This window comes from Chiloscyllium plagiosum, unplaced genomic scaffold (assembly GCF_037043375.1).
Source record: "Chiloscyllium plagiosum isolate Xiang-an unplaced genomic scaffold, Cpla_swu_hap1 HiC_scaffold_30, whole genome shotgun sequence".
NCBI classification, from domain to species: domain Eukaryota; kingdom Metazoa; phylum Chordata; class Chondrichthyes; order Orectolobiformes; family Hemiscylliidae; genus Chiloscyllium; species Chiloscyllium plagiosum.
In genome coordinates this window covers 30,491,128-30,518,601 of record NW_028270168.1, presented here as the reverse complement: position 1 = coordinate 30,518,601, position 27,474 = coordinate 30,491,128, and the positions used below count along the sequence as shown (strand labels likewise).

General features: G+C 39.3%; 2 protein-coding genes and 1 long non-coding RNA gene across 7 annotated transcripts in view; 1 reads left to right on the top strand and 2 right to left on the bottom strand.

Moving 5' to 3' along the window:
- Positions 1–10,759, bottom strand: part of LOC122563674 (protein argonaute-3) — a 141,326-nt gene extending 130,567 nt beyond the window's left edge. For 2 of the 3 annotated variants that reach the window (XM_043717724.2, XM_087976856.1), the window contains exon 1: positions 10,447–10,757. In XM_043717724.2, the coding sequence (XP_043573659.1) occupies positions 10,447–10,465 (19 nt within the window). In that variant the 5' untranslated portion in view covers positions 10,466–10,757. Of the gene's footprint in view, positions 1–10,446 lie in introns of all 3 variants that reach the window. The other variant, XM_087976855.1, reaches the window with a different exon arrangement.
- Positions 10,760–10,839: 80 nt separating this feature from the next.
- Positions 10,840–27,474, top strand: part of LOC122563676 (uncharacterized) — a 94,108-nt gene continuing 77,473 nt past the window's right edge. For 2 of the 3 annotated variants that reach the window (XR_015752160.1, XR_006315693.2), the window contains exon 1: positions 10,840–11,863. This is a non-coding gene — a long non-coding RNA (uncharacterized LOC122563676). The remainder of the gene's footprint in view (positions 11,864–27,474) is intronic. The other variant, XR_015752159.1, reaches the window with a different exon arrangement.
- Positions 23,570–27,474, bottom strand: part of LOC122563675 (protein argonaute-1) — a 117,906-nt gene continuing 114,001 nt past the window's right edge. The window contains exon 19 of the mRNA XM_043717729.2: positions 23,570–27,195. Coding sequence (XP_043573664.1) covers positions 27,087–27,195 — 109 coding nt within the window. The 3' untranslated portion in view covers positions 23,570–27,086. The remainder of the gene's footprint in view (positions 27,196–27,474) is intronic.

Below are 27,474 nucleotides of genomic sequence, written 5' to 3'. Positions count from 1 at the left end.
TTTCCTCAAATTTGGAGACTAAAACTGCACACAATATTCCAGGTGCGGTCTCATCAGGGCCCTGTACAGCTGCAGAAGAACCTCTTTGCTTCTCTACTCAATATCTCTTGTTATGAAAGCTAGCATGCTATTAGCTTTCTTCACTGCCTGCTGTACCTGCATACTTGCTTTCATTGACTGATGTACAAGAACACCTAGATCTCGTTGTACTGCCCCTTTACCTAACTTGACTCCATTTAGGTAGTAATCTGCCTTCCTGTTCTTGCCACCAAAGTGGATAACCACATATTTATCTACATTAAACTGCATCTGCCATGCATCCATCCACCCACCTAGCCCGTCCAGGTCACCCTGTATTCTCATAACATCCTCCTCACATTTCACCCTGCCACCCAGCTTTGTGTCATCAGCAAATTTACTAATATTACTTTTAATACATTCATCTATATCATTAATGTACATTGCAAAAAAACGCGGTCCCAGCACTGATCTCTGTGGCACACCACTGGTCACCGCCTGCCATTACAAAAGGGAGCCGTTTATCATTATTCTTTGTTTCCTGTCAGCCAACCAATTTTCAATCCATGTCAGTATATTGTCCCTAATACCATGTGCCCTAATTTTGCTCACTAATCTCCCATGTGGGACTTTATCAAAGGCTTTCTGAAAGTCCAGGTATATTACATCCACTGGATCTCCCTTGTCCATCTTCAGAGTTACATCCTCAAAAAATTCCAGAAAATTAGTCAAGCATGATTTCCCCTTTATAAATCCATGCTTACTTCAAGCCAACCCAAAACTGAATGAAATATACCACAATGTTTAAAAACGTTTCATTAATACCTATTTCAATACTGTTGCTGAATATACTGATAAATTCAAAAACCGTGTCTTGCTGTATATGCATATAATGTAGTACAGTGCAATTGTAAATAGAATTGCAAGCACATTATATTTGAAATGTTGGGCATCAGCCAATAAAACCAATAAACTAACTGCTGTAACATTACCTTAGAAAAAAAGCAAACAGAATTGTAAACAACCGATGCACCAGCTGTCAATCCGGAGTCAAACGAATAGGTCTAATCATTGCTGACTAAAATTGTGCATCAAATTGCTATGCCATTGCAAAGAAAGAGGAATAGGCCATTCAGCCCCTTGAGCCTGATCCACCTTTGATGAGATCATGGCTGATCTGTGGTCTAATTCCATAACCTGCCATTGGCCCATATCCCTTAAGATCTTTGTTTAAGAGATAAAAATCATCTATCAGATTTAAAATTAACAACTGATCCAAAACCCACTGTCAGTGTTCCATACATCTTTGGGTACAGAAGCATCCAAACACCCTTGTGTACAGAGGTGTTTCCCAACATCTCTTCTGAATGGTCTGGCCCTAATTTCTAGACTATGTTCCCTATTTCTACAATCCCCAACCTGTGGAAAAAATTTATCTATCTACTGTCTTTTTCTGTTAATGTCTTAAAGATTTCTATCAGATCATCCATTAATCTGCTAAATTCTAAATAAAACATTGCATCAATGTTCTAACAAGAAAGAATTAAAACAGAGGCTTGTACCCCAACTCCTATGTTACGGAGTATCTGGCTGATAAAACTAAGATTACATGTCCTCACAGGAAAAGCATTTGCTAAATCAATGCAGTTTGTTTCATGATTCTTCTAACCAGGAATAGAAATAAATTGGCTCATGTCTGAAATCAGGAGAACAGCCTGTTATTTGAAAAACACAAAAGACAGCTGTGTTCAAATAAAATAGGAAAAAACAAAATTGCCATTCTTATCATTTGAAATTCATAAAGATAGTCAAAATTATGAACTAATTAAAGAGCTGTCAAACAGCTAATTCAGAGGCAGCAATACAGCAGAAAAAATATGGTCCACATTCGTCACACCTGGCTCTCCTTAGCTTTTCTTTCTCACTATCAACTCTATCTCTTTTCTCAGCCAGTCACAAGCTGTGCTAGACTATCCTATTTGGTCACATGTTGAAGTTCTTATTTTATACCTTCCATAACACAGATTCTTCTAGCTGGACTGCTACCTCAACTAATCCACAACTGAAACACTTTCATTCTTCAGTTACCTGCGAACAGGACTATTCAATAGCACTTCTGCTGGCTTCACATTCTCCAGCCTTGGTGAATTGCAACTCATCCCAAGTTCATGTCTGCATAGCATCTCATGTCACTGACTCTCCCATTCATTCCTATCATTGCCAGTTTAAAAATTTTCTCGATCTTTCCAACAGCTCAAAAATGTAAAAATACACACACGGTCATTTTATGTAAATGCCTTCTTGGTTATACAGACTCCCACATCCAAAATCTCCACTCCAATGTCCAACAACTTGTGCACCGCTTCATCAGGACAGTAATGCTGGCTGTCCTTTCAACTGATAAAGGCTCCACGTTATAAATTCTTTCCTTAAGCTCCCGGTCTCTCATTTCCTAGATATTATTTAATAGTCACCACTTTCACCAAGCATATATTCATTCCTTTTAGGATCAGTGTTCATTTTTGTCCTTACATCTCCAAGAAAAAAAAAGTTGTTGGACATCTTTTAAATTTTAAGATGCATGAATGCAAGTTGTGATTGGGTTACCAGAATGGCCCTATTTATACTAGAGAAATGTCTGTGCTTATAGATCTATAATAAAACACTAGATTTTGGCCTCATGAACCCTCAGTTGGTTTGTCCCTAAACTGATAATCAGCATTCAGTTGTCTACAGTCCTAAATTCTGAAACTAGTTTCCAAATATTTCCATCTTTCCATCCTCTTGTTTATCAAGCATTTAACCAGCTTTCATACATTGTTAATTGGCTCACTATCAAAATTTGTTGCCAGATCAGATAGCCAGGAGCTTGGTCAAAGATGTAGGTTTTAAGGAGATCTGAAAGAAAAAGAAAGAGAGGTTGAAAGGGTCAGGGTGGATGTTAGATCTTCAAGCAGATGGCCGACAACTGCACACGGAAAATTCATAATGCGCAAAGGGTCAGAATTGGAGTATTAGAGATTCCAGTGGATCATAGAGCCACATAAAAAGATTTAGACACACAGAATGGAGGTCACAGAAGGATTTTAACGGAAGGTGAGAATTCTAAAACTGCAGCTTCGCAAGATAAGGCGCCAATGCAGAGGAGCTGGTGCAGTGTTGAGAGTTAGTAAACAGGCAATTTTCTGAATGAGTAAATGTTTCTGAAGGGTGCAAGGTAGGAGTCCAGACAGCATACCACGGAAAATGATTATGTGACCCAGTGTTCTGGAAAAATCTGACTGACTAAAACAACCTGAGAATGATCTACATGCAGAACAAATTATGCACAAACATACATTTCAATTTTACATTTACTTAGAACCTGTATTTTGTTCATACAGATAAATATAGTCAGGAACAAGTGGTATAGCCAATGTACATTATTTAACTCAAACTAATGAGCAAACACGCACAGTAGCAGAGAGCAGATTAACTATTTAAGGCTGTTATTTGGCTCTTCTGTATCAGCTGTAATGTCAGTTGAATACAAAGCAATGAAAATTCAACTGAAACAAGGAACAGTTCTCTGGAATCTTTTCTGGTTTTCTGCACCACGTGTCAGAATATGTAAAATGTACATGACAACCAGTATTTCCAATCAATTTTGGCTCCATCCAGCCTTTTAAAAAGGACATTATTGCCATGTCATGATAAAGGATTTCATTAATCGTGTGATTATACATCCGCCCCAAATACACCCAATCAGAAAGAATGTCAATGAGAACAAAATTATGTATTTTAAAACATACTGCAAACATTTAGCACTTATTCAACTGACAGAAATCTCCACGGATGACGTTCAGATCTTCAACTTGCAAAGTCTTTTTTTGAAATTCAGATCATCAAGACACTGCCAATCATCCTGTCCAATAATAATAATACATGAACTATAATTACAGCAATTGCAACAAGAAACAAAGTAGTTCCATTATGTTGTATATTTCCCTTCCCTGGAACATCAGAGGGCTTCAGAGGCAGAGAATCACCGTTTGGAAACTGAACTGGACTAACCATATAAATACTGTGACTACAAGAGCAGGTTGGAGGCTGGGAATTCAGCAGCAGGCAACACGCTGCCTTGACTCACCATAGCTTGTTTACCATCTACAATCTGCATTTAGTCAGCAGTGTCATGGAAATTTTACAATTGGAGCTCCAACAACATTCAAGCAGCTTAACACCATTAGGGACAAAATAGCCATTCAATTGGCATCCCATCCACCACTTTCAACACCCACTTCCGCCAATTTAAAATGGCAGTGTGTACCATCAGTAAGATGCATTATATTAATGGCTTCCTTGACAACAGTTTCCAAATCATGTACCATCTAGGAGATGAGAGCAGCAGATGTTTCGGATTATCACCAGCTGCAGGTTCCCTCCAAGCCACACACAATTTTGATTTGCAACTATAGTATTGTTCCTTTATTGTCACTGGGTCAGGACCCTAGAACACTATTCTTTACAATGCTTTTGGTATTTCTATACCACAAGATTCAAAGATCCGTTCACTATCATCTTCTCAAAGGCAATTATGGATAGGCAGTAAGTGCTGAACTAGCCAGTGATGTCCATGAAATAGCAATTAAAAAAAGCTTTAGGTCGACATTCCTGTATTAGTATCTTGAAACTATCACGACAGACATTATTTTTGTATATTAGTTGATTACCTTATGAACAGAAGAAACAAATCTATCATCATTCAGTACCATTCTGGTGGTTACCTATACAATTCATGGCAACAGGAATACAGTGTACTGTCAAAATCCTGCAACAACTGGTATGTTCCAGAACTTATTCTATACAGAAATAAAAAACAAAGTATGTTACAGTCTTCAAAAGACAGCAGCAAACTTTCACACTCCAAACTCCCACAAATAGCGATGTATTAAAGACCAGATGACATGTTTTAGTGTTAGTGATTGAGGGATAAATATTGGCCAAGACACTAGAGATAACTTACCAAATTTTCATCAAAATTGTGCCAGGTGATTATTTATGACTACACTTCTGACCACATCTCATCCAAAAATCAGCAGATCCTAAAACAAAGTGATCACTTGGTACCACAATGGAGTTTCAATCTTTTTTTTGTGCTCAAGTACTTGAGTGTGTTTTGAACCCACAACCACCTGGGTAGGAAGTACACAAGCTACCAATTGAGTTATATCCAACACTGATCTATTTAATTAGAATTATTCAGGACTTTGGTTTAAGGGAACTGTATATTACAGTGCATTAAAAACACAGTTGCCAACTACATTGGTTCAATCAATATTTCAAATTATTTTGAAGCAGAAGAATGTTCTTGCTTCTTCCCTGAATTTACAAACCTTCAATTCAGGGAAGTTGGCCTGACAACAATTATTTCACAGCAACTGATTATCGAACTGTCTTATTATCATAAACTGCGCTGAGCTCGGACCAGAGGAGTTAGATCTTTATGTTCCAGCATGTCATGAAGAGAAAAACGGATATAAAGTTAATTTAGTGCTATCAGGCTACCAAAAAGCTACAGGGATTACCAATTTTAGCAAGCTTGTTGTTGACTGCAATACTAAAAAAAGTTCATCATTTCATTCATCTCTGGATTCTGCTTATCATTGGAATTGCTTGGAAAGAAACTAATTTTATTGAAATATTTCAAATTAATTTACAACGTTGAACATTGCTAAACATTTGCTGGATGTAACTAATCCAGAAGACTGGTTGCACTTAGTTTCTTCTTCAAATAAAGATTGGGAAGAAACATAGGTCGTAAGTGAACCCTTTCAACCAATTACTCCATTTATACATCCTACAAACTTGGCAAAGCAACTAACACAATCAAAGATCCTTCCCACCACGGTTAAATGCCCTTCTACCCTCTTCTGTCAGGCATAAGATATGAAAGTTTGTATACACATACAAATCGATTCAAGAACAGCTTTGCCCCCCACTGTTCTCAGATTTTTGAACAGATTCCTTAAATATTAATTCTGATCTCTCTCTCTCTCTCTCTCTGCACCTTCTCTGTGGCTGTAACACTGTATACTGCACTCCGTTCTGCTACCCTGATACACTTTGTATGGTATGATTTGCCTGCAGTGCACAAAAAACACTTTTCACTATATCTCTGTACATATGACAGCAATAAATCAATAAAGATGTGGAGTGGTAAAATAAGTAATCAAATTTCAGAGACACTGTCAATAGATGGGAAGAATAAATAAATAATACCCAGACACACACAATTGTGGCTCTCTCAAGTAAACATCGGCAGAGTTTGGAACAACTTGTAGTTCATCTACAACATTACTAGGCAAGGTTAAGTATGTGTAAAGCCTAAAAAGAGGAAGATGTATTTGAATTTTTATTTAAATATTAAATTGTGAAAAAACTTGGTTAAATTAATCGTAAGAGAATACTGAGCATGGGACCAGAATGATCTTTTTCACCAATTGCTAGAACGTGGAATGATACCTAACTTTCCATTTCTATTTACAGTCATTTTCCCCAATTGTTCTAATTACTTCAGACTACATTTTCATGCATCAATGACCAAACTAATCCTATCAATTCATCAAAACAATTGAATATAACTTTGTAGTGATGACTGCAAGCATGTCAGTATGATATTAATGCAAGATACCACATTGTAATAGAGATGTAATCCAAGCAACTTTCATCTTCTATAGAAAGTGCACAAGGAATTGCATAAACAAAAAGCAATGCCGATTTATATGTTCACTTTTACAATAGCACTAACAGCCAACTTCACTAAACCTATTACAAGATGTGCCCAAATGGCCATTTACCATACCCATGTTGCCTAAGATGACCATTAGACAATTACTGTAAATGCCTCTAAACATTTCAGCAAATTAATCATGTAATTCGTCAATACTGCTTCCCCGAATTACACTTCACAAAACTCTCAACTTTCAATATTGTAAGAAGTGTTAATCTTTCATTTAATCACAAGTCATTATTTTAAAATGACTAGTACTAATGTCAGTGAAAGGGGGTCAAGGCATCAAGTCAAAGACGGCCAAGGAAACATTGTGCTGAATGCAACATACTGCCCTCCCTCAGCATTCTCAGGTACACAAATACTTCAACAAAGCACTGAATATAGCAAGGACACAATGTATCTTATATTGGGGAGGGGGGGGGGGGGGGGGGGGGGGGGGGGGGGAGAAGAGAACATCAATTCACATAACCAAGTGCTTGAAGAGAATAATGGATGTGGGGGCATTCTTAAGAGCGAAATCAGGATGACAAAAAGGAGATATGAGGCATCATTTACCTCAGCAGCTAAGGCTAACTCAAAGAGATTCTACAAGCAGTATTAAGAGCAAAAGAGCAACTGGGGAGGGAATTGGGCCACTTAAAGATCAACAAGGTCATCTGTGTGTTAAATCTCAGGAGATGGAAGAGATATTGAGAACCGGTTTTTATTGTGGACAAAGAAATGAAGACTGTAGAAATTGGAAATAAATATTGATGTTTTGAAAACAGTTCACATCCACAGAAGAGCAAGTTCTGGAGGTCTCAGAAAACATAAGGTAGGTAAATCTCCAAGACCTGTTCAAGTGTATCCTAGGACACTGTGGCAAGTTAGGGAAGAAATTGCAGAACCCCTAGCAGATGCATTTGTATTATCTATGACCACAGGAGGGGTGCCCGATGACTGATGGATTGCTAATGTTGTGCCTTTATTTAAGAAAGGCTGTAACAAGAAGCCTGGGAACTATAGAGCTGTGAGTCTAACATAGGTAAGTTGTTAGAGATGATTCTGAAACATAAGATTTACATGCATTTGGAGAGGCAAGAACTGATTAGGGATAGTCAGAATGGCTCTGTGTGAGGGAAATAGTGTCTCACAAACTTTATTTTTTTGAAGATGGAACCAAAAAGATTGAGGAGGGCAGAGGGGTGCTTTGACAAGGTTCTGCACAGTAGACTAATTAGTAAAGTTAAAATCACATGGGATTCAGGGTGACCTTGCCAAATGGATACCAAATTGGCTTGACATCAGGAGACACCGAGTGGTGGTACAGTTTTGGTTTTCAGACTGGAGGTTTGTCATCAGAGGTGTTTCATAGGGATCATTATTGGGTCCACTTTTGTTTGTCACTTATATACATGGTTTGGATGAGAATTTAGGAGACCAAAATTGGTGATATAGTGGATAGCGAAGGTGGTTATCTAAGATTACAAAGAGATCTTGATCAATTGGGTCAATAGGCAGAGGAGCAGCCCATTGGATAAATGAGAGGTGTTGTATTTTGGTAAAACAAGACTTTGGGGCTCTGGGTAGTGTCACAGAACAGAGAAATTTGGGGGTTCAGATACATAATTCTTCAAAATTTGCATTATTCAGATGGTGGTTAAGGCAGCGCTTATCATGCTTGTTTACATTGCTCAGGCTTTTGAGTATAGGGATCAGGATATCATGTTGAGGCTGTTTAGGACATTGGTGAGCCTCTTCAGGAATACGGTGTACAGTTCTGGTCATCCTGCTACATGAAGGATTACTAAATTGGAGAGAGTTCATAAAAGATTTACCAGGATGCTGCTAGGAATGGAAGTTTTGAGTTATAAAGATAGGCTGGGACATTTTTCCACTGGAGTATCAGAGGTTGAGGGGTGACCTCAGGAGATTTATAAAGTCACGACCGGCATAGATAAGGTGAATAGCAAAGATAATTTTCCTAGTGCGAGAGTTCAAAACTAGAAGGCATATTTTAAAGGTGAGAGGGGAAAGATTTAAAAAGGACATGTGGGACAACTTTTTTTTAAAAAGCAGAGAGTGGTTTTTATGTGTAATCTGGCTATCGAGGGAGTGCAGCGTAGGTTCACGAGGTGAATTCCTGGAATGACGGGACTACCTTACGCTGAAAGACTGGAGCGACTGGACTTGTATACCCTTGAGTTTAGAAGACTGAGAAGGGATCTGATTGAGACATATAAGATTATTAAAGGGTTGGACACTCTGGAGGCAGGAAACATGTTTCCGTTGATGGGTGAGTGCCGAACCAGAGGACACAGCTTAAAAATATGGGGTAGACCATTTAGGACAGAGATGAGGAGAAACTTCTTCACCCAGAGTGAGGTGGCTGTCTGGAATGCTCTGTCCCAGAGGGCAGTGGAGGCCCAGTCTCTGGAATCATTTAAGAAAGAGTTGGATAGAGCTCTCAAGGATAGTGGAATCAAGGGTTATGGAGATAAGGCAGGAACAGGATACTGATTAAGGATGATCAGCCATGATCATATTGAATGGTGGTGCAGACTCGAAGGGCAGAATGGCCTACTCCTGCACCTATTGTCTATTGTAATGAACTACCAGAGGAAGTGGTGGATACAGGTACAGTTACAACATTTAAAAGACATTTGGATAAGTATATGAATAAGAACAATTTGGAGGTGTACGGGCCAAATGCAGACAAGCAGGACGAGTTTGGATTGGGAATGTGGTCGCCATGGCCTAATTGGGCCGAACTGTCTGTTTTCATGCTGCATGACTCAATGATTTTGTAATTAAAACTGGGGATTTTTAAAAAAATGTTGGCATAATCAGTTTTTTCAGCAGGCAGAATCACAGGTTTTATTTCTAACAGGATATTAACGTTTGCTTGGTCCCTCTAAATTAACGCAGGGCAGCAAATAATTTATCTTACAAGTATTGAAGTTGTTTTTCCTGACATTCTTTTTGTATCTTTCAGTTTACAAACAAACAGTGATAAAATAAAACTAAAGCTTATAAGTCAAATTATTCTGCAACTGAAATATTAGAAATTTGACCAACGGCGCCAGTGCACACAGCGTGTCAAGTTAATATCATCTCAGTCAAGGAGAAAGTGAGGGCTGCAGATGCTGGAGATCAGAGCTGAAAATGTGTTGCTGGAAGAAGGGCTTCATTCCTGAAGAAGGGCTTATGCCCGAAACGTCGATTCTCCTGTTCCTTGGATGCTGCCTGACCTGCTGCGCTTTTCCAGCAACACGTTTTCAGCTATCATCTCAGTCAAACCAAATAACTTTCTCTGTGAGGAGAAATCAGAGTTAACATTTCGGGTCTGGTGACTGTTCAGTTCTGTGGACCCGAAATGATAACTGATTTCTATTCACAGATACTACCAGACCTGCTAAGCTTTCCCAGCAACTACTTTTTTTGTTTCTCATCTAATTAAAGTCTGATTTTAACATGTCCAGTAACCCGTTTATAAATATCTCCCTCGCTCGCCTATTTTCTCTGGTTTTATGACAGTTTGTTCCTTCCCCGCCCCCCCGGCAGCTACTGTGCTCAGATTCCTTCCGCAGCACTCAATCCCCTAGGTTTCGCCACTCGCCGTTTAAGGGCATGTTCAAGTAACTTGCGGGATCCAATGCAGCGGCTACTCATACCTGGGGTTCCGATTTCCATTCATGGAGCCCCTTCCTACACAGGCTTGGTTTTCAGCGGCCTCTTGACGGACGATACCGGCCGGCGAGTGACCCGCTTCGATCCCCAGCCGCTGCGCTGTCGGAGGGATGGTCTGTCCGGTCGGTGCAGATCTTTGCCTGGCGGGGCCGCTCCTCCCTGGCTGTAAAACACCGGCGAGGCTTCTCCCTTTTACTGACCGGAGACGAACCCCTGAAGTGGGCAGGATGGGTTCGGACTCAGAGGTATCTACTACTCGTGATCACTTGGGCCCCGCGCACACCACTTTATTTTCCGCCTCTTTCGTCTTTTTTTTCTCCCCCTCAGCTACGGCGTCTCCCCAACCGGAAAAACCGTCATCTAACCGCCGGAAGTGACGATTGGCGACCCTGGGTTATTTATTCCAATGTTTCGGGGGCCGTACGTCATCACGGGACGTAATCGTCTATCCGTCGCCATTTTGTAAACCGGTTTCCAGGGAAACGCAAGGTCATTGTTTTTCCTAAGGATTATTTTTAAAGATAGAATTTTTGATTCTCTCTCACCAAGTTGAGCGGAAATTGCTTTCCTTTCAATCCTCTGTTTTTTGTCTAACTGGTATGGCGAATAATTTAAATGTATTCGACTTGGTCTTCATGACCAAGTTCTAGGCTCAAGAGCATGTTTTTGTTTTGTAATGAATGTTCATTCCAGCAACGCCGAGGATATACACTTCTCTTCGAGGCTTCTTTCAAGTTCGGATGGCTCTGGTAAAGGGCAGCTGCCTTCTTCGCAGAGTTAGCAAAATGAGAACCCAGGATTACAAAGCAAGGTGTAGCCGGAGCACCTGATTCAGTGAAAATGTTTCCTGAAGCTGAGCAATAAAGTACGTGACCCACATTTTCTAGTAAGTTGGTGAGTGATTGCCGACGAGAGTGATAAGGTATATTTTAGATAAGGGTCAGATCTTTAGTCATATAAAGAAAGAACAGGTGCAGTTTAATCCTGTCAGCAATTAAGTTATTCTACCACATATCCCTAGCATTCGAAATCGTAGAGGATTAATTAAATTACAGACTTGAAGGGGGAGGGAATGTGGGGAATCCTCGGGACCAACTCGTGCTCTTTTTGAAATATCTCCATTATCTCAGGATAATAAGGCGGTGTGGTATTTTTGTCGTGTGCATCCTTGCCTTAAGATTTATATCCGCGCATAATGGTGACTTTTTTTGGATAGCATTTCTATATTTTAATTTATAAAAACTCTGAATACACTGAACATGTTTTTCTCTCTGCATGCACAACCCTCCTATTCAAGACTCGGGCTTTTCCCCAGAAGCCCCTCCGAAAATGGCCACCAGGTGGTGAGATGAGAACTTTGCTTTGACTCTAGCCAGTTCTTTTTGGCTGTACTAATCACAGGTAAACTGGAAAGTAATGAAATGTCTGAGTTGTGAATGGGGATGCTGCAAACTAATCATGGAAATCTCACTTTGTATTGGTTTATAATTTTAACAATTTTTGCAGTGATGCAGCTTTGTATTGCCAGTCTACTCTCATCCACTCCTAACAATATTTATATGGGTATCTAGATTCTCAGATAATCAGCTAACTCAACAGGTTACAAATTGAATCTGCAACCTTCTACTTCAGCTTTACTTTGAGTTAAGCCTTTTTCTATGGCACAGTGGTTAGCACTGCTGCCTCACAGTGCCTGAGACCCGGGTTCAATTCCTGCCTCCGGCGACTGACTGTGTGGAGTTTGCACATTCTCCCCGTGTTTGCGTGGGTTTCCTCCGGGTGCTCCGGTTTCCTCCCACAGTCCAAAGATGTGCAGGTCAGGTGAATTGGCCATGCTAAATTGCCCGTAGTGTTAGGTAAGGGGTAAATGTAGGGGTATGGGTGGGTTGCGCTTCGGCGGGGCGGTGTGGACTTGTTGGGCCGAAGGGCCTGTTTCCACACTGTAATGTAATCTAATCTAATCTAATTCTCAATGTTAGGAAATTTTAAAAATTTGTGAAATTTAAAACAAAATGATAGAAATGATCAGGTCAGGCAGCTTCTTCGAGAGAGCAACAGACTAATATTTAAGATCAGTGACCTTTTTGTTGGAACAGCAAACTTCTAAATTTTGCATCATCTTTTATGGCTGTTCAACACATTCGAGGCATTTTAAATGTTATCTATGTTTTGGAATCGTGACGTGAGGCTGAAGATAATTCTTGGAAGTACTTTAATCAAGCTGTACATTATTTTCCATGGAGTGAGTTCTATGCAAATGCTTTTAACTTAAGTTATATTGTTTACCATGATCCTTGATTAAAATTTCATTTAATCTGATTTGGGTAAGATTTTTCAGGTGAGTGGACTATCCAAAACCTGTTTTTGATGCAGAAGTTTCTTTCTAAGTAAATCGAACCTTCAAAGTAAAGCTGTGATTGTAATTCCTATGCCATTTGGCAAAATTGCTGTCTCTTCATTTCAACATAAGATGCTTGAGGAAGTTGATTTTTGAAAGCAATGATTACAGGTTCAGAATCCATTACAAGAACTGTTTCCTGGAACTTTATCTGCCACAACTTTGACCACTGGCATATCATGAGCTTGAGTGGATTTGGCCAGTGTTTGAATCCATTCATCACATTTTTGATAAAGTCATCTGTGAGTGTCTAAAGCAGATACCTTTTGATGCACATAAACCAGCTCAAACGACAGAAATCTTTAGCTCTGCTTCTGTGACCCTCTGAGCATCATTAAAGGCAAGTTGCTGTTACTAAATTCCTCAGAGGTCAGCATTAATTAGTTGAACTATGTCAGTCCCAAACACTGGATGGGATTTAATGACTTCCCCAATAGGGAATGGAGCCACTATTCAGCTAGCAGGTAAGACTCCTGTCAATTGGATTAAATACCATCCACTATGTCAATGGAAACAAGATAGCGAGGTAATGCACTCTGAGTAGCTCATCAGAGCCCTTGCAAATTTTATTCACTTTTTAAAATTCATTCATGGGCTATGGGTGTCACTAGCCAGGCCAGCATTTATTGCCCATCCCTAATTGTTCTGAGTGGTCAAGTGTCACCCACATTGCTCAAGATCTGGAGTCACATGTGGGCCAGATCTGGTAAGGATGGCAATTTTCTTCCCTAAAGGAAATTATTGAACCAGATGGGTTTTCCCTGAAATTGATGATGGTTTCATGGTCATTATTAGGCTGCTAATTAGCAAGATAAATTTTCATATTGAATTCAAATTCCACCTTCTGCCATAGTAGGATTCAAACCTGGGTCTCTGGCTTAAGAGTCTATTGATAATACTGTAAGGCTATCACCTCACCATTTACAATGGGTGCCATACTCAAAGAGCTGAGGGCATACAGACTGCTATCCCTTTTCCTGGATTCAACATCTTCCACAGCAGCAGTATGTTATGTATCCAGGATGCAATGCAGAAAGTCAAGGTGTTGACCTCCACACCAAAGTCCCTTCAGAGCTCTGATCCTGATTTGGATATGTGTTGCTCTTTCATTGTTATCGGATCAGAATTTCTTAGCCAACAGCATTGTGGGTGCAGCAGTTCAAAGAGAAGTCCCTTACGAGGAAAGGTTGAGGGACTTGAGGCTGTTTTCATTAGGAAGAAGAAGGTTGAGAGGTTACTTAATTGAGACATAAGATGATCACAGGGTTAGATAGGGTGGACAGTAAAACCTTTTTCCTCAGATGGTAATGGCTAGCATGAGGGGACATAGCTTTAAATTGAGGGGTAGTAGATCTAGGACAGATACCAGATGTCATTTCTTTACTCAGTAGTAGAGGTGTGGAATCCACTGGCTGCAACAGTAGTACACTCTCAAACTTTAAGGGCATTTAAATGGTCGTTGGATAGGCATATGGACGAGAATGGAATAGTGTAGGTTAGATGGGCTTCAGATTGGTTCCATAGGTCGGTGGAACACTGAGGGCTGAAGGGCCTGTATTGCGTTGTAATGTTCTATGTTCTAAACAATTACAGCACAGAAATAATCCAACCAGGTCCTTGTTGGCTTTAATGCTCCAGAAAAACCTTCTTGCATCTTTCTTCGTCCGTGTTGACAGATCCTTTTATTTCTCTTTCCTCGTGTTTAATTGGAAAGTAAATAATCTACACCTATTGGACAGCATGTCAGGAGCAGAACAAGACATACATAAAAATGAGTTGTCAACCTGGTGGAGCTACCGAATAGAACTACTTGCATGCAAACCAGCAGCATAAGCACAAGTGATAGACAGAGCTGTGCATTCCCACACAACAGCTCAGATCTAAGCTCTGCAGTTCCGTCACAATATAAATGGTGATGGATAATTAAACAGCTCATTGGAGGAGGCGGCTCCACAAACGTCCCCAAATATCCTCCGTGATGGGGAAACCCAGCACATTTGTTCAGAAGATAAGGCTGAAGTATTCGTAACAATTCAGCTGCCTTTATACCTAGGAACAGGAACAACCTATTCAGCCCAGTGAGCCTGGACTAGTATTCAGTGAGATCATGTCTGAACTGTATCCTAACTCTATCTGGCTGTCTTAGTTCCACAATCACTTAATTTGTATCACCTCTTGTGCGGCCTATGTGACTTCATAAAGCAATGAGTCTGACTTAGTGAGAAAGAAATGCTAGCCTTGCCTGTAACATCCACATCTCATTAAAGAATATGCCAAAACCTGCATTTCATTACAATTCTTCTGTAATTGAGGACTATTCTGTAGCATTGTGTGCATGGATTCCAAGATGTCTATTGGTGGCCATAATTCCTTACTTTCCACCATTTGAATGATGCAGATCAATCCTGGTATGGTCCAAATTGGATTGTGTGTGTAAGTGATCTGGATTTAGTCGCTAAGCAAACAAAATGAAAATTGAGTCACAACATGCAAATTACAAAGTACATGTGTAATAAATTCTACTGAAGATCTGACAGATGGTTGTGCAGCAAGATATATGGAGGCAAACAGGTGTAGAAGAATATGAAATAATCCATTTGGAATCAAGATTAGGAAATGGGAATATATCTGTATAACAGAGTCTTGGTATTAATCCAGGGATGTAGAGTGTAATAGCAAGTGGCTCACAGACCTCACATAGTTGTGGTTACTACATTGTGGAGGTACTGAAGAGGGTTCAGGCCAGACCAGGTAAACCTGTCCGCTTCCCTTCCTTAATGGACTATAAGAAACCAGATAGTTCTTTTTAACTATGAATAATAATTGTATGGTGTCCATAACTGAGACCAGGTTTCAATTCCAGAATTACTCATTGAATTTTAATTCTACCCTCTGCCATTTTGGGATTTGAACCCACACTCCCAGCTGGCAACTTTTTCACACAGAGGGTGGTATGTGTATGGAATGAGCTGCCAGAGGATGTGGTGGAGGCTGGTACAATTGCAACATTTAAAAGGCATTTGGATGGGTGTATGAATAGGAAGGGTTTGGAGGGATATGGGCCGGGTGCAGGCAGGTGGGACGAGATTGGGTTGGGATATCTGGTCAGCATAGACAAGTTGGACCGAAAGGGTCTATTTCCATGCTGTACATCTCTATGACTCTATTACAGCTACTTCCTCAGGTAGCATGTTTCATACCCTAAACAATTATTGATAAATTATTTTCTCCTGACTTTTGGATTTGTAAGAATAGGATAATCATTTTGTTCCTTACTTCTAATCTTCCCCCACAAGTGGAGATATAATCCCTAGATTTACTCTGTCAAACTGTTTCATAATCCTAAACTCCTCTCTATCAAATATAGATAAAGCCCAGCATAGGAGAGATCGAGCCCTCTTGTGGATAGCCCAGTGTGGAGAAACTGCAGACCCATAGCTAAAGGAGGACTGTAATTTGGAACTTTTAATATTTTTATTTCTTACTACTTTATACTGAGAAGAACTGTAATCTTGGAATTTTAACATTTCCTTTTCTACATTTTACCTAAGATGGTGCTGTGAAAGGTTATAAACTTCACTGTACTCCTGTATCCCTGTACTTGAGTACGTGACAATAAAACCTAAGTCTATTTACGCCTGTATCTGTTTTCTACATAAGACCACTAGACCCTTAAGTATTTCCTGATAGATATCTTGCCTTGCAATTTGTTATTCAAGTAAATATTTTACACCTGCTCCAGTGTCTCTGTACACTTTGTAAAATGTACACCAGAACTGTTCACTGTACTCTGAAGTATGGCCTAATCAAAGTTCTCTAGAAGAATCTGCTTTTAGTTCTATCTTTCAGATGTTTCGTCACCAACATCATCAGTGAGCCTCCGCTGAGAGGGAATATCATCACAACTTGTACCCAGTTGAACTGTGCTCAGAATGTTGTATGTTTCTGTAGGATTATCTCTTATCCTCCTGAGCCCTTATGAGTACAAGACCAACCCTGCTCAATCTTTCCTGATGAGGTAATCCTTTTCTCTCAGCAATCAGCCGAGTGAACCACTTCTCTAACTATCTGGTGGGCACTTCATGTTTAGTCCATATCTGAGAAATGGGAGGAGAGGGAGTGGAGAGGAAATTTGAAAAATGATGAATGCTGTATGATGGAAAATACTGGGTAATCAAATCCGTTCTGGAGTGCATTGCCAATTTGGAATTTGTCAATAATATGGACACAATGGGGCTTGTTCTCCTGGGAGCAGAGAGAAGATTGAGGAGAAATTCATTTGAGGCGTTCAAACTTTTGTTTTTGAATGGTTTCAATTGAGTGAGTATGAAGCAACAGGCTTCTGTAGGTGGCTCAGTGCCCCAGAGCGGTCAGATTGAACATTTACAAAAACCACAGGTAAGATGAGAAATAACTTTACACAATGAGCTGTTCTGGTCAGAAATACTGTGTCTGAAAGACCAGTGGAAGCAGATTCAATTCATAGTGTTCGAAGGGGAATTGGTGAAATAGTTGAAATCGAGCATTGTAAGAATTTGGGGGAAGAGCAGGGGAGTGGGAATGATTGTATAGATCTTTGAAAGGTCTAATACAAAGACAGTGGGCTGAGTGGCCTGCAACTACACAGTGAGATGATATCCCTTAAGCTGTGGTGAATATTTCCTGTCACATGTTTCATTCCAAGGTTCTGTCCACGTTTGCTCATTGTGTTGCTGTTACATGGAGAGAAACATTGAGGGGCATAATTAAAAATGTGACCCTCAATGTCCAGTTAGCATTGTTTTGACTGGGATGTGGAGTTACTGAGCACCAGTTGATCACCCCTGCTGGTTTTAGGATTTAATTGACGTGACATTAATTACAGATCAACTGTTTGAATGTGGGAGACTGTTGAATTGGTATTCTTCTTTTCTGTTCTCTATTTGATTTGAAGTTTGAGCCCTCTGTTTCTGTGGGTGGGTTCCACTCTTATAACCCCCTGCATTTTCTTTGAGTCAGAGTCCTACAGGACGGAGACAGGCCCTTTGGCCCATCCACACTAACCCCATTTCCCTGCATTTGGCCCATACCTTTCTAAACCTTTTCCTATCCATGTATTTGCCCAAATGCCCTTTAAATGTTGTTAATGTATCTGCCTCAACCACTTCCTTTGAATAAAGTGTTCTTTTCATGAACTTCGATTGTCCCAAAGCAGATTGTGCTCAATAAGTTTGAAATGCAGTCACTGTTGGGATGTAGAAAGTGCAGCACCCAATTGGTTCACAGTAAGCTCTCTTTTGAAAATGAAGTGATACTCCGTTTCTTTTATTTAGTGACTTTTAGATGAATGTTAAGCATTTCACAACGAAAATCTCCCGTACTCCTCTCTGAAAGAGAACTCTCTCTATCCTCGGAGCTGTTTGTGTGTGCCATCGACAGGATGCACTGCAGTAACTCACCAAGGCTGTTCTGACAGCACCTTCTGTACCCATGACGTCTCCCACTTTGAAGGGCAACAGACACTGGGGAGTACCATCACCTGCAAAACTCCCTCCAAACCATTCGCCATTATGACGTAGCACTCCGTAACCACTTCATCAGTGTCACTGTATACTTCATCAGGGTCAGAATACAGGAATTCCCTTCCCCAAAGCACTGAGTGTCCCCACACCATGTGGTCTGTAATGGTTCAACAAAGCAGCTCACTGCCACCTTCTCAGGAATGAGCAATCAATACTGTCTTTATTGGTGTTGGTCTCATCCAGTAAATTAATTTTGACAGGTATCCCCCACTTTGAAAGTCTGCTTTACGCCACTTCACTTTTATGAAAGAAAGACCTATATTAGTACCTGCTTTCGCTAGCGGAAGGAAATTTTAAGAGGATTTTTGCTTTTACGAGAAAAGGTGACATTTTTTTCCCATGTAAATTAATTCTTCGTTTTACGCAATTTGGCTAACGAGAGGTTTCATAGGAACACTCTACATTCAGATAGCAGGGAAACCTGTAACCATATTGTTTCAAGTTCAGAAAAGATTTACTAGGATGTTGCCGGGGTTGGAGGATTTGAGCTATAGGAAGAGGTTGAATACGCTAGGACAGTTTTCCCTGGAGTGCCGGAGGCTGCGGGGTGACCTAATAGGGGATAGGATAAATAGACAAAATCTTTTCTCTGGGGTGGGGGAGTCCAGAACTAGAGTGCATAGGTTTACAGTGAGAGAGGAAAGATATAAAAGAGACCTAAGGGGTACGTTTTTCATGCAGAGGGTAGTAAGTGTATAGAATGAGCTGCCAGAGGAAGTGGTGGAGGCCATTACAATTCGAAGCTATTCGAAGTGATTGATTTTTGGTTGCTTTTTTAAAAAAAAACTCACTGCTGTATCTTCTAATGATCTATGTACTAGTATTCTTCAGATTCCGCTTCTCCTTCGTCCATTTGGATTACTTTCTGAAGACCATGTGGTCTATTTATATTTTTCCAATTACACCTTCATTCTGCAAATCTATATTTTGCCACAATCTCTATTAGCCATACCTGTAAAACTTGGTATCATGCACAGATTTGAAATTCATTAGAATCCCTACAATGTGGCAGCAGGCCACTTGGCCCCTTGAGTCTGCACAAACCCTGTTCCTGTAATCCTGCATTTCCCATGGTTAATCCACCCAGCCTCCACATTCCTGGACACTGGGCAATTTGGATGTAGATTAGCTCACTGAGCTGGAAGGTTCATTTTGACGTACCAGATAACATCTTCAGTGAGCCTCCAGATGAAGCACTGCTGGTGTTTCCTGCTTTCTATTTATATGTTTGGATTTCCTTAGGTTGGTGATGTTTCCTTTTCTCAGGGGGTAGTAAATGGGGTCCGGGTCATTGTGTTTGTTGATAGAGTTCCGGGTTGGAATGTCATGCTTCTAGGAATTCTCGTGCATGTCTCTGTTTGGCTTGTCCTAAGGATGGATGTGTTGTCCCAGTTGAAGTAGTGTCCTTTCTTATCTGAATGTAAGGATACCAGTGAGAGAGGGTCATGTCATTTTGTGGCTAGTTGATGTTCATGTATCCTGGTGGCTCGTTTTCTTTCTGTTTGTCCAATGTAGAGTTTGTTATAGTCCTTGCACTGTATTTTGTAAATGATATTAGTTTTGCTTCTTGTCTGTATAGGGTCTTTCAAGTTCATTAGCTGCTGTCTTAGTTTGGTGGTGAGTTTGTGGGCCACCATGATGCCAAGGGGTCTGAGTAGTCTGGCAATCATTTCAGAAATGTCTTTGATGTAGGAGAGAGTGGCTAGGGTTTCTGGACATGTTTTGTCTGCTTGTTTGGATTTGTTGCTGAGAAATCACTAAAGAGGAAGAAAACAACAACAAACTGCCATTCCTAGATGTCTGAGTGAACAGCCAATGGGGATCTTCAAACCAGCGTCTACAGGAAAACACCACCTACAAACCAAATATTGAACTACACAAGCAATCATCTCAACATCCACAAACAAAACTGCATCAGAACATTATTTCAACGAGGCACTACACACTGCAGCACAGGAACTACGCAGAGCAGAGGAAATCTGAAAAACCCTCCACCACCACCCTCTGTCTTCTACCTTTGAGCCAGTTCTGTATCCAAATGGCTAGTTCTCCCTGTATTCCAGGAGATCTAACCTTGCTAACCAGTCTCCCATGGGGAACCTTGTCGAATGCCTTACTGAAGTCCATATAGATCACACCTACTGCTCTGCTCTCATCAATCCTCTTTGTTATTACTTCAAAAAACTCATTCAAGTTTGCGAAACATGATTTCCCACGCATAAAGCCATGTTGACATTCCTAATCAGTCCTTGCCTTTCCAAATACATGTACATCCTGTCTCTCAGGATTTCCTCCAACAACTTGCCCACCACCGACGTCAGGTTCACTGCTCTGTAGTTCCCTGGCTTGTCCTTACCACTTTTTTAAAAACAGTGGCACCACGCTAGCCAACCTCAGGTCTTCTTGTACCTCACCTGAGACTATTGATGATACAAATATCTCAGTAAGAGGCCCAGCAATCACTTCCCTAGCTTCCCACAGAGACCTGATCAGGTCCTGGGGATTTATCCACCTTTACGCATTTCAAGGTCCCCCCAATGTACGAACAGAGCAGCACCCTCCGTGACGGTCATAGAATCGGTCATTATAGCACAGTAAGCTATCAAAGCTCACCAAATCCATGCTGGCATTGTGTATGAGCAATCTGAATCAGTGCTATTCCCTGTTCATTCTCTATCAAATCTCCTCATCTGTTTGAAGAAAAACATAGCTTGTCCAAATTAACCTCATTGCTAAAACTACACATCCTTGGAACCATTGTGATAAATTTCATCAACACCCTCCAGGTGCCCTCATTATTTTAGAAGTGTAGTGATCAAAATTGTGTGTGATTCTCTAGTTGCCATCTAACCAAAGCTTTATAAAGATTCTGGAAAACGTCCCAGCATTTGCAATCCATTTACAAACTCCAAGATTCCAAATGCTTTGCTAAATACTCCTATATCCTCCCAACTTAAAGTCTATACATAACCCTCATTTTACATTTTTAATATTAAGCATGCTTTGTCTATAATAAAATATAAAAGAAGTCCACATAGAATCTAAAGATTCAGTATAAAAGATAACTTCATTTCTGATTATACAGCAGTTAGTATGAAACTTGAGGGATGTATCAATGTAGCAGTTACTAAAATCTTGAATTGTTTAAATTAGTCTATGCTGTTCCGTGTCAATGCATTGCTACATCTTTCCCAACACAAACGCAAACCACACTTTTCAAAGTAGCATTAAGTAGGTGGCTTCCTCCTGTCTTCTCTCTCCATATCCTTTTTTTAATAAATAGTCATCCAATGCCCTGTTGCATACCTTTACTGAAAATGCCTAAACCAAACTTCAAACAGAGTATTACAGACCTCAACCGCTGATGTTTTTTTTTCTCTCACTCCACATTCTTTTGCAAATCACCTTAAACCTGTTTCCTTTTGTTCTTGATCATTTTGTGCAGGAAGCTTCTATATGCAGGCCCCTGATATCTTTGAAAACCTTTTACCAGATCTCTCCTAGGCTTTTCTCAAAGGAAATCCTAATCTTTCCCGTCTACCCCCATCCTTAATCATTCATGTAAATTTACAAGTAAATCTCTTCTGCATTCTCCTTCTAGTTCTTAGGTGGAATCCTTTTATTGATCTTAGAATGTAAGTTTCATAATGTAATATGCATATATATATTTGAATACTTGCAAAGAGCAGAATTCTTCAAAACAGCAATTAGGAAAGTGTATAGAATGAACTTTATCACAGGGAGAATTGAATAAAGAGCAGGAAGGTTATGCTTCAATTATACAGGGCATTGGTGAAACTACATCGGGAGTACTATGTACAATATTCAATTTGAAGACAGATGTAAATGTGTTAACTTATGACAATATAACTACTTTTACATAAGGCATTTACATTGCTCTTCCTTCTTTATTCAATTCTCCTTGTGATAAAGATCATTCAGTTTAACGCTTCTAATGAGTCGGTTAGCTTATGAGGAAAGGTTTGACGGGCAAGGTTTGTATCTGCTGGATTTTAGAGTATAATTAAATGATTGGAACAAGATCGCAAGGGGTCTGGACAGGTAGATATAGAGAGGACTTTTCTTATGGGAGAACCTGGAACTAGGGGTCACTGTCTACAAATAAGGAATTGACTATTTAAACCTAGATTTATTTCTCAGAAAGTTGAGTCTTTGAGACTGTCTTCCTCAAGGGTGGTGGAAACAGTCCTTTAATGAGCTGTGCCCTCTGCCTTAAAACATTCTTAAGGTGAAAGGTTATTCTGGACAGGCAGGAATGCACACCTAAGTTAGAATCAGTTCAGCCATGATCTTATTGAATGGTGAAGCATGTTCGAAGGATTGAATGGCCCAGTCCTACTCGTTGGTATGGTTTAACAGATGAAGAAATAGCTCAAAATAATGCAGTCGAGGTTTCTCCGCTTCACTTCGATAGCATCATTATTGCTTTATGCTTTTAAGAACTTGTAAAAGAGCCTTAAAAGTCTTAAACAAAAACAAATTGTTGGAAAAGCTCCACAGGTGTCGCAGCATCTGTGGAGAGAATTCGGTTAATGTTTAAGGTCAACTGACCCTTCCTCAGAACTTGGCCTTCGGACTGCAGTAAGCTACCAGAATTCCTGCAAGAGGGAAAGAAAGATATCGCCACTTGATTGACAATTTTGAGCATTTTTTTCCAATCACCCATTCAAATTAAGAAGTTACATCAATATTACAATTGTAAAATCTAAACCATCGGATGCAATACAAGTCTTAAGCATTTTCATTGTAGAAACTTAACAGCATAACTGATCAGGCTGTCCTATCTTTGCTATATATTGTATTCTGCATAAGGCTTGAATCTGCTGCATGATTTTGGTTTCCATTTCTTAGTAATATGATTGATCAGAAATGTTAACTAGTGTCACCTTGAATTATCGTGTTGAGACACAAACCACTTTTGGCACAATATGGCAGTATATTCCAGCCTAAGTGCAAGTGTGCACAAGTAGCCAAACTACTGAAAAACATTGTTTGATAGATGGTTAAGATACACTTTTTTTTTCCATTTTTGAGTTGATGCATCTTAATTTAACTTTTTATTGCTGTTCTCTTCAGTGAAAATGGATGTTTATTCTGGGATGTTCTGAATAAAATTACTTTGAGAAGTTTCTTCAAATCACTTTTTTTTATTTCTTTAAAAACACTTGTGCATTGAGGAAAAGGAACATAGAAAATTATAAATAGAGTTAACTTCAGTATATTGGTTCAGTGTAAGAAAATAAACCACTCTGCCTCTGTAAATACTTGAGCATAACTCTCAGCACCAAGACAATTGCCTTAACTGACTCTAACATTTTTTTAAAAACCACAGTAATGGCTGATATTGTCCTGGGGAAAAAAATAAGTCTGAGCCCCAGAATTACTGAATTATCAGCTCACCAAATGGTGAGAATCCGTTTTAGTGTCAAATTGTGGATGTTTCCAAGTATTCACTTGAATATTGTTTAACTTTTGCTCTTCACCCTTTAGATTATTTTAACTGTGAAGGGCTTACACCTCATTTCCAGCAAATATTGGTGGTTAGTGACCTAAAGTATAAATTCCAATCAATCAGGTAATTCAACAAAGACCAAAGACTGAATCTGGGATTTAGCTATTCATTGTGTGTCATTCAAGAAGCTTGGAACCTTTTCCTACAAAATAGGGAAGTATTTCTTAGTCTAAACTTGCCAAAGAGATAATCAACCAGGATTAAGGGAGGGCCTAGCCATTGACCCCTGTACACTGTTCATTATTTCTTTTATTATACTTTCAGAATTTGACAAAATAGAGAATTAATAGTGTGCATTTTAAAAGTTAATTTGCTTTCCTTTTTATGCATTCTGCTTTGGATCAAGAGGATAAACAAGCAATTTCAGACTTCTAAAAGTGCCCATCTCCAATAGATAACTGGGGGGAAAAACAGCTCTGCTTGATTCTCTTCGATTTTTATCTTCCTATGCAGCCAAGTATCAGATAGGCACAAAGAACATCCTGTGACTCCTGAGCCACTTGCGCATACATTTTTGTATAATCTTCACAAAGGTAGTTTTAAAAAATAAAGTTTACAGAATTATTTTTAAGCACATTAGACATAGGTGATTAACAATTTTCAGCTTTCACTTTCTACTTGAAGATAAAACCCAACTCTTGTCACTGGTCAGTCTTATTTGGTCCTCTGTGTTTTTCACTATATCAGCTGCCAACCTGTTCCTACAGATCCAAAATAAACTTTAGCTAGAGTTCATTCATTAGAAAACTTTTCTAGATGTGAGCTGACAAATAATAAGCAGAGAAAACAAACCACACTGAGTAGCATGCAGAGTGGAAACATCAGTATCACTAACATAAACGCTGATGTTCAGGTATAAAAGACTAGAACCAGCAGCAAGTTGAGGTGGTGTAACTGGTGATCATCTTCTCGTGGATGCCAATTTTAAACTATTCCTAAAACACTACAATTAGCTTTGGTGCACTTGTTTCAAATGGAGTTTTAAAATGGACAAAATTCTTCCATGACAGCTGATAAAAGTAGGCTGTAACTATCCCTGAAAGGCTGCATGATCTTCTGTTTAATTCTTAGATTGTGCAGAGTTATGGGATTTCAAATTAGCCAGGGTCTCTCTCTCAACTGCTGTGGAGTGATCTCTGCTACAAAGTGAGATGACAAAGAGGGCAAGTGTGGGATTCTGCAGGCCTTCATGCTTGGATATTCAAAGTTTTTAGCTATACACTTTCTCTCTAAACTGATAATCAATCAAAGATGCCTTGCATGAGATTAAACAGCAGCTAGAGCCATTTCACCATATTCCAACAAGGTATCTTAAAAGGACGAGTGTAGATTGAAGGGACAATGAAAGCTCCAAAAAACTTGGAAATTCAAGTAAAAATCATACTGTCAAATGCATCTTAATGCATTTCTAGTGGTTTCTTCCCACTGGTTCCATTTGTATTATATTTTGTTACTTGTATTTACTGTCTGTTTGTAGTGCATTGTATTCATGAAATTTAGTGTTATTGACAGGAATGTCAGCTGACTTGTTCTAGATTTGTTTAATTCCAGTGCAAAATTTGTGAATATAAAATTACTCCCCAATATGCTGAGTAAATCTTTATTATCTTGCAAGGACCAGGCTATTAGTCTTTGCAACCTTATTTTAAAATCTATTTATAGAATTGAGCTGTGCAGCAAGCTAGAACATGCATTCTCTGGAACTTGTGTGCATTAATATGAACCCAAGTTTTGGCCAGTTCCAATTTAGTGCTCAGTGGACATATCTGATCACCAACCTATTTGACAGTTTCACAGTATGATCAGTTTAAGAAATACAATCTGTAGAACCGGGAAACCGTGCAGGAAGCTTTAGTAGTGCATCATTATTTATGATATTTGCCCAATGTTTTATGCTGACATGGGATGGTTCCAGAATTATCTGGAAAATTCTCAATTTCCTGGCACTGATCTAGAGTATAAAAAAAGTGGGTATGGAAAAGGAAACTAAGAAGCTTCAAATCCAAATGAAGGTTAAGCAAAGCTTTTAAAACAAAGTACCAATTCAGTTTGAGCATTTTTCTGATGTTCCTCCAATCTTTAATGCCTCCTTCAAAAAATATAAAATTAAGCTTTTTGTTAATCTACATCCATGCCCAAAATAATTAGTGGGAATTACAGCCAGTGTTCACTGGTGTGCAATTCTTTTGCTAGACAGCTGAAGAATATTCAAAGAACAGCAAGTTTCAAAATACCCCAGTTCTTTTTTATTCATTTAACTGTCTGCTAAATCTGATTATCTATATTCTACTTATTTCCTTGCTGCCATTTTCATCCCTTTTCTAGGTTGAGCAAGAGTGGCTTACAATATCAGTACAAAGATGTGCAGCCATCACAATGCTTTAAGGTTCTTATCATAACATTAAAAAAAAATTTACAAGAGATTCTCTTTTACTACCTCAACCAGAACTTCATTTTTTCCCCTCCATAAATTCATAACTTTCAAAATCCAGACTTTGGAACGTGACCGTGATAACATTTTAGATTGTGTAACTACACAAACTTTCTGCACTTGTCAAAATGAAACTCCGAGGAACAGCAAAGAATGAGACATCAAAGAACATAATTAGGTTGAGAACTATTGATATGTTTTGGTGCCAACTTCAGCATATGCATGAAAAGAACTCTGGCAAGTTTACAGATCGGCAAATTCAAATAATTAAGTCCAGGCACTAAATTGAAAAGTTCAGCTTTTGGACAGTTGGGATTTCTCATCTCTTGAATGATGTCCTTTGAAGTGGTTGCTCATCAACCATTTTCTTTTATCCATATGTGTTATTAAAAAAACAAACAGGAGTTTGGCAGTGGTGAACATTTCCATTAAAAAGTTTTCAATATATTGCATAAACAAGTAAAAAATAAAACTTGAACATGAAATCTGTTTTCTTCATGAGGAATAGTTTTGACCTATTCGATAATTTTTCTGGTCAATCTTTCCCTGTCCATTTGTAGTTCATTAGCTACTCATTGTAAAATATATGTTGACCTTTTCCAACCTCCAAGGCATAGTCAGTGGAAGATACTCAAATGTTTATGTATGGCTGCTTCTGGTCCAGAAGGCTGGCAGGTTGAGGTGACTAAACTACCACACAGCTAAGCAAAGTACATTGTGCGTAAGGTGTCTTGGTGAACCTGGACGGCTTTAGCAAGTGCCTGGGGATCCCGTCCATTACTCTGTCCAGAGATATGGCTGCCTTCTCCACTGTAAAAAAAAACAAACATAGTGGGCAATTACAATTTTTTTTTTTACTAACAACAGGTTGCCAATTAGGAATAATAACAGTTAGAGCAGGTTGAAATGAATGCTATTTGGGGCCAGGGTACTTTAATTTTTTTTAAAAGCACTTGTGCTATATCTGGAAGATGGTGATTTGAAAGAATAAAATTGAAATTAAATTTTTTTTAAACTATCTCAAATACCCCTGGAAAAATCTTCCCCACCATATTCTGCAGTGCATTCTTGAAATTCCAATTGCTTTTG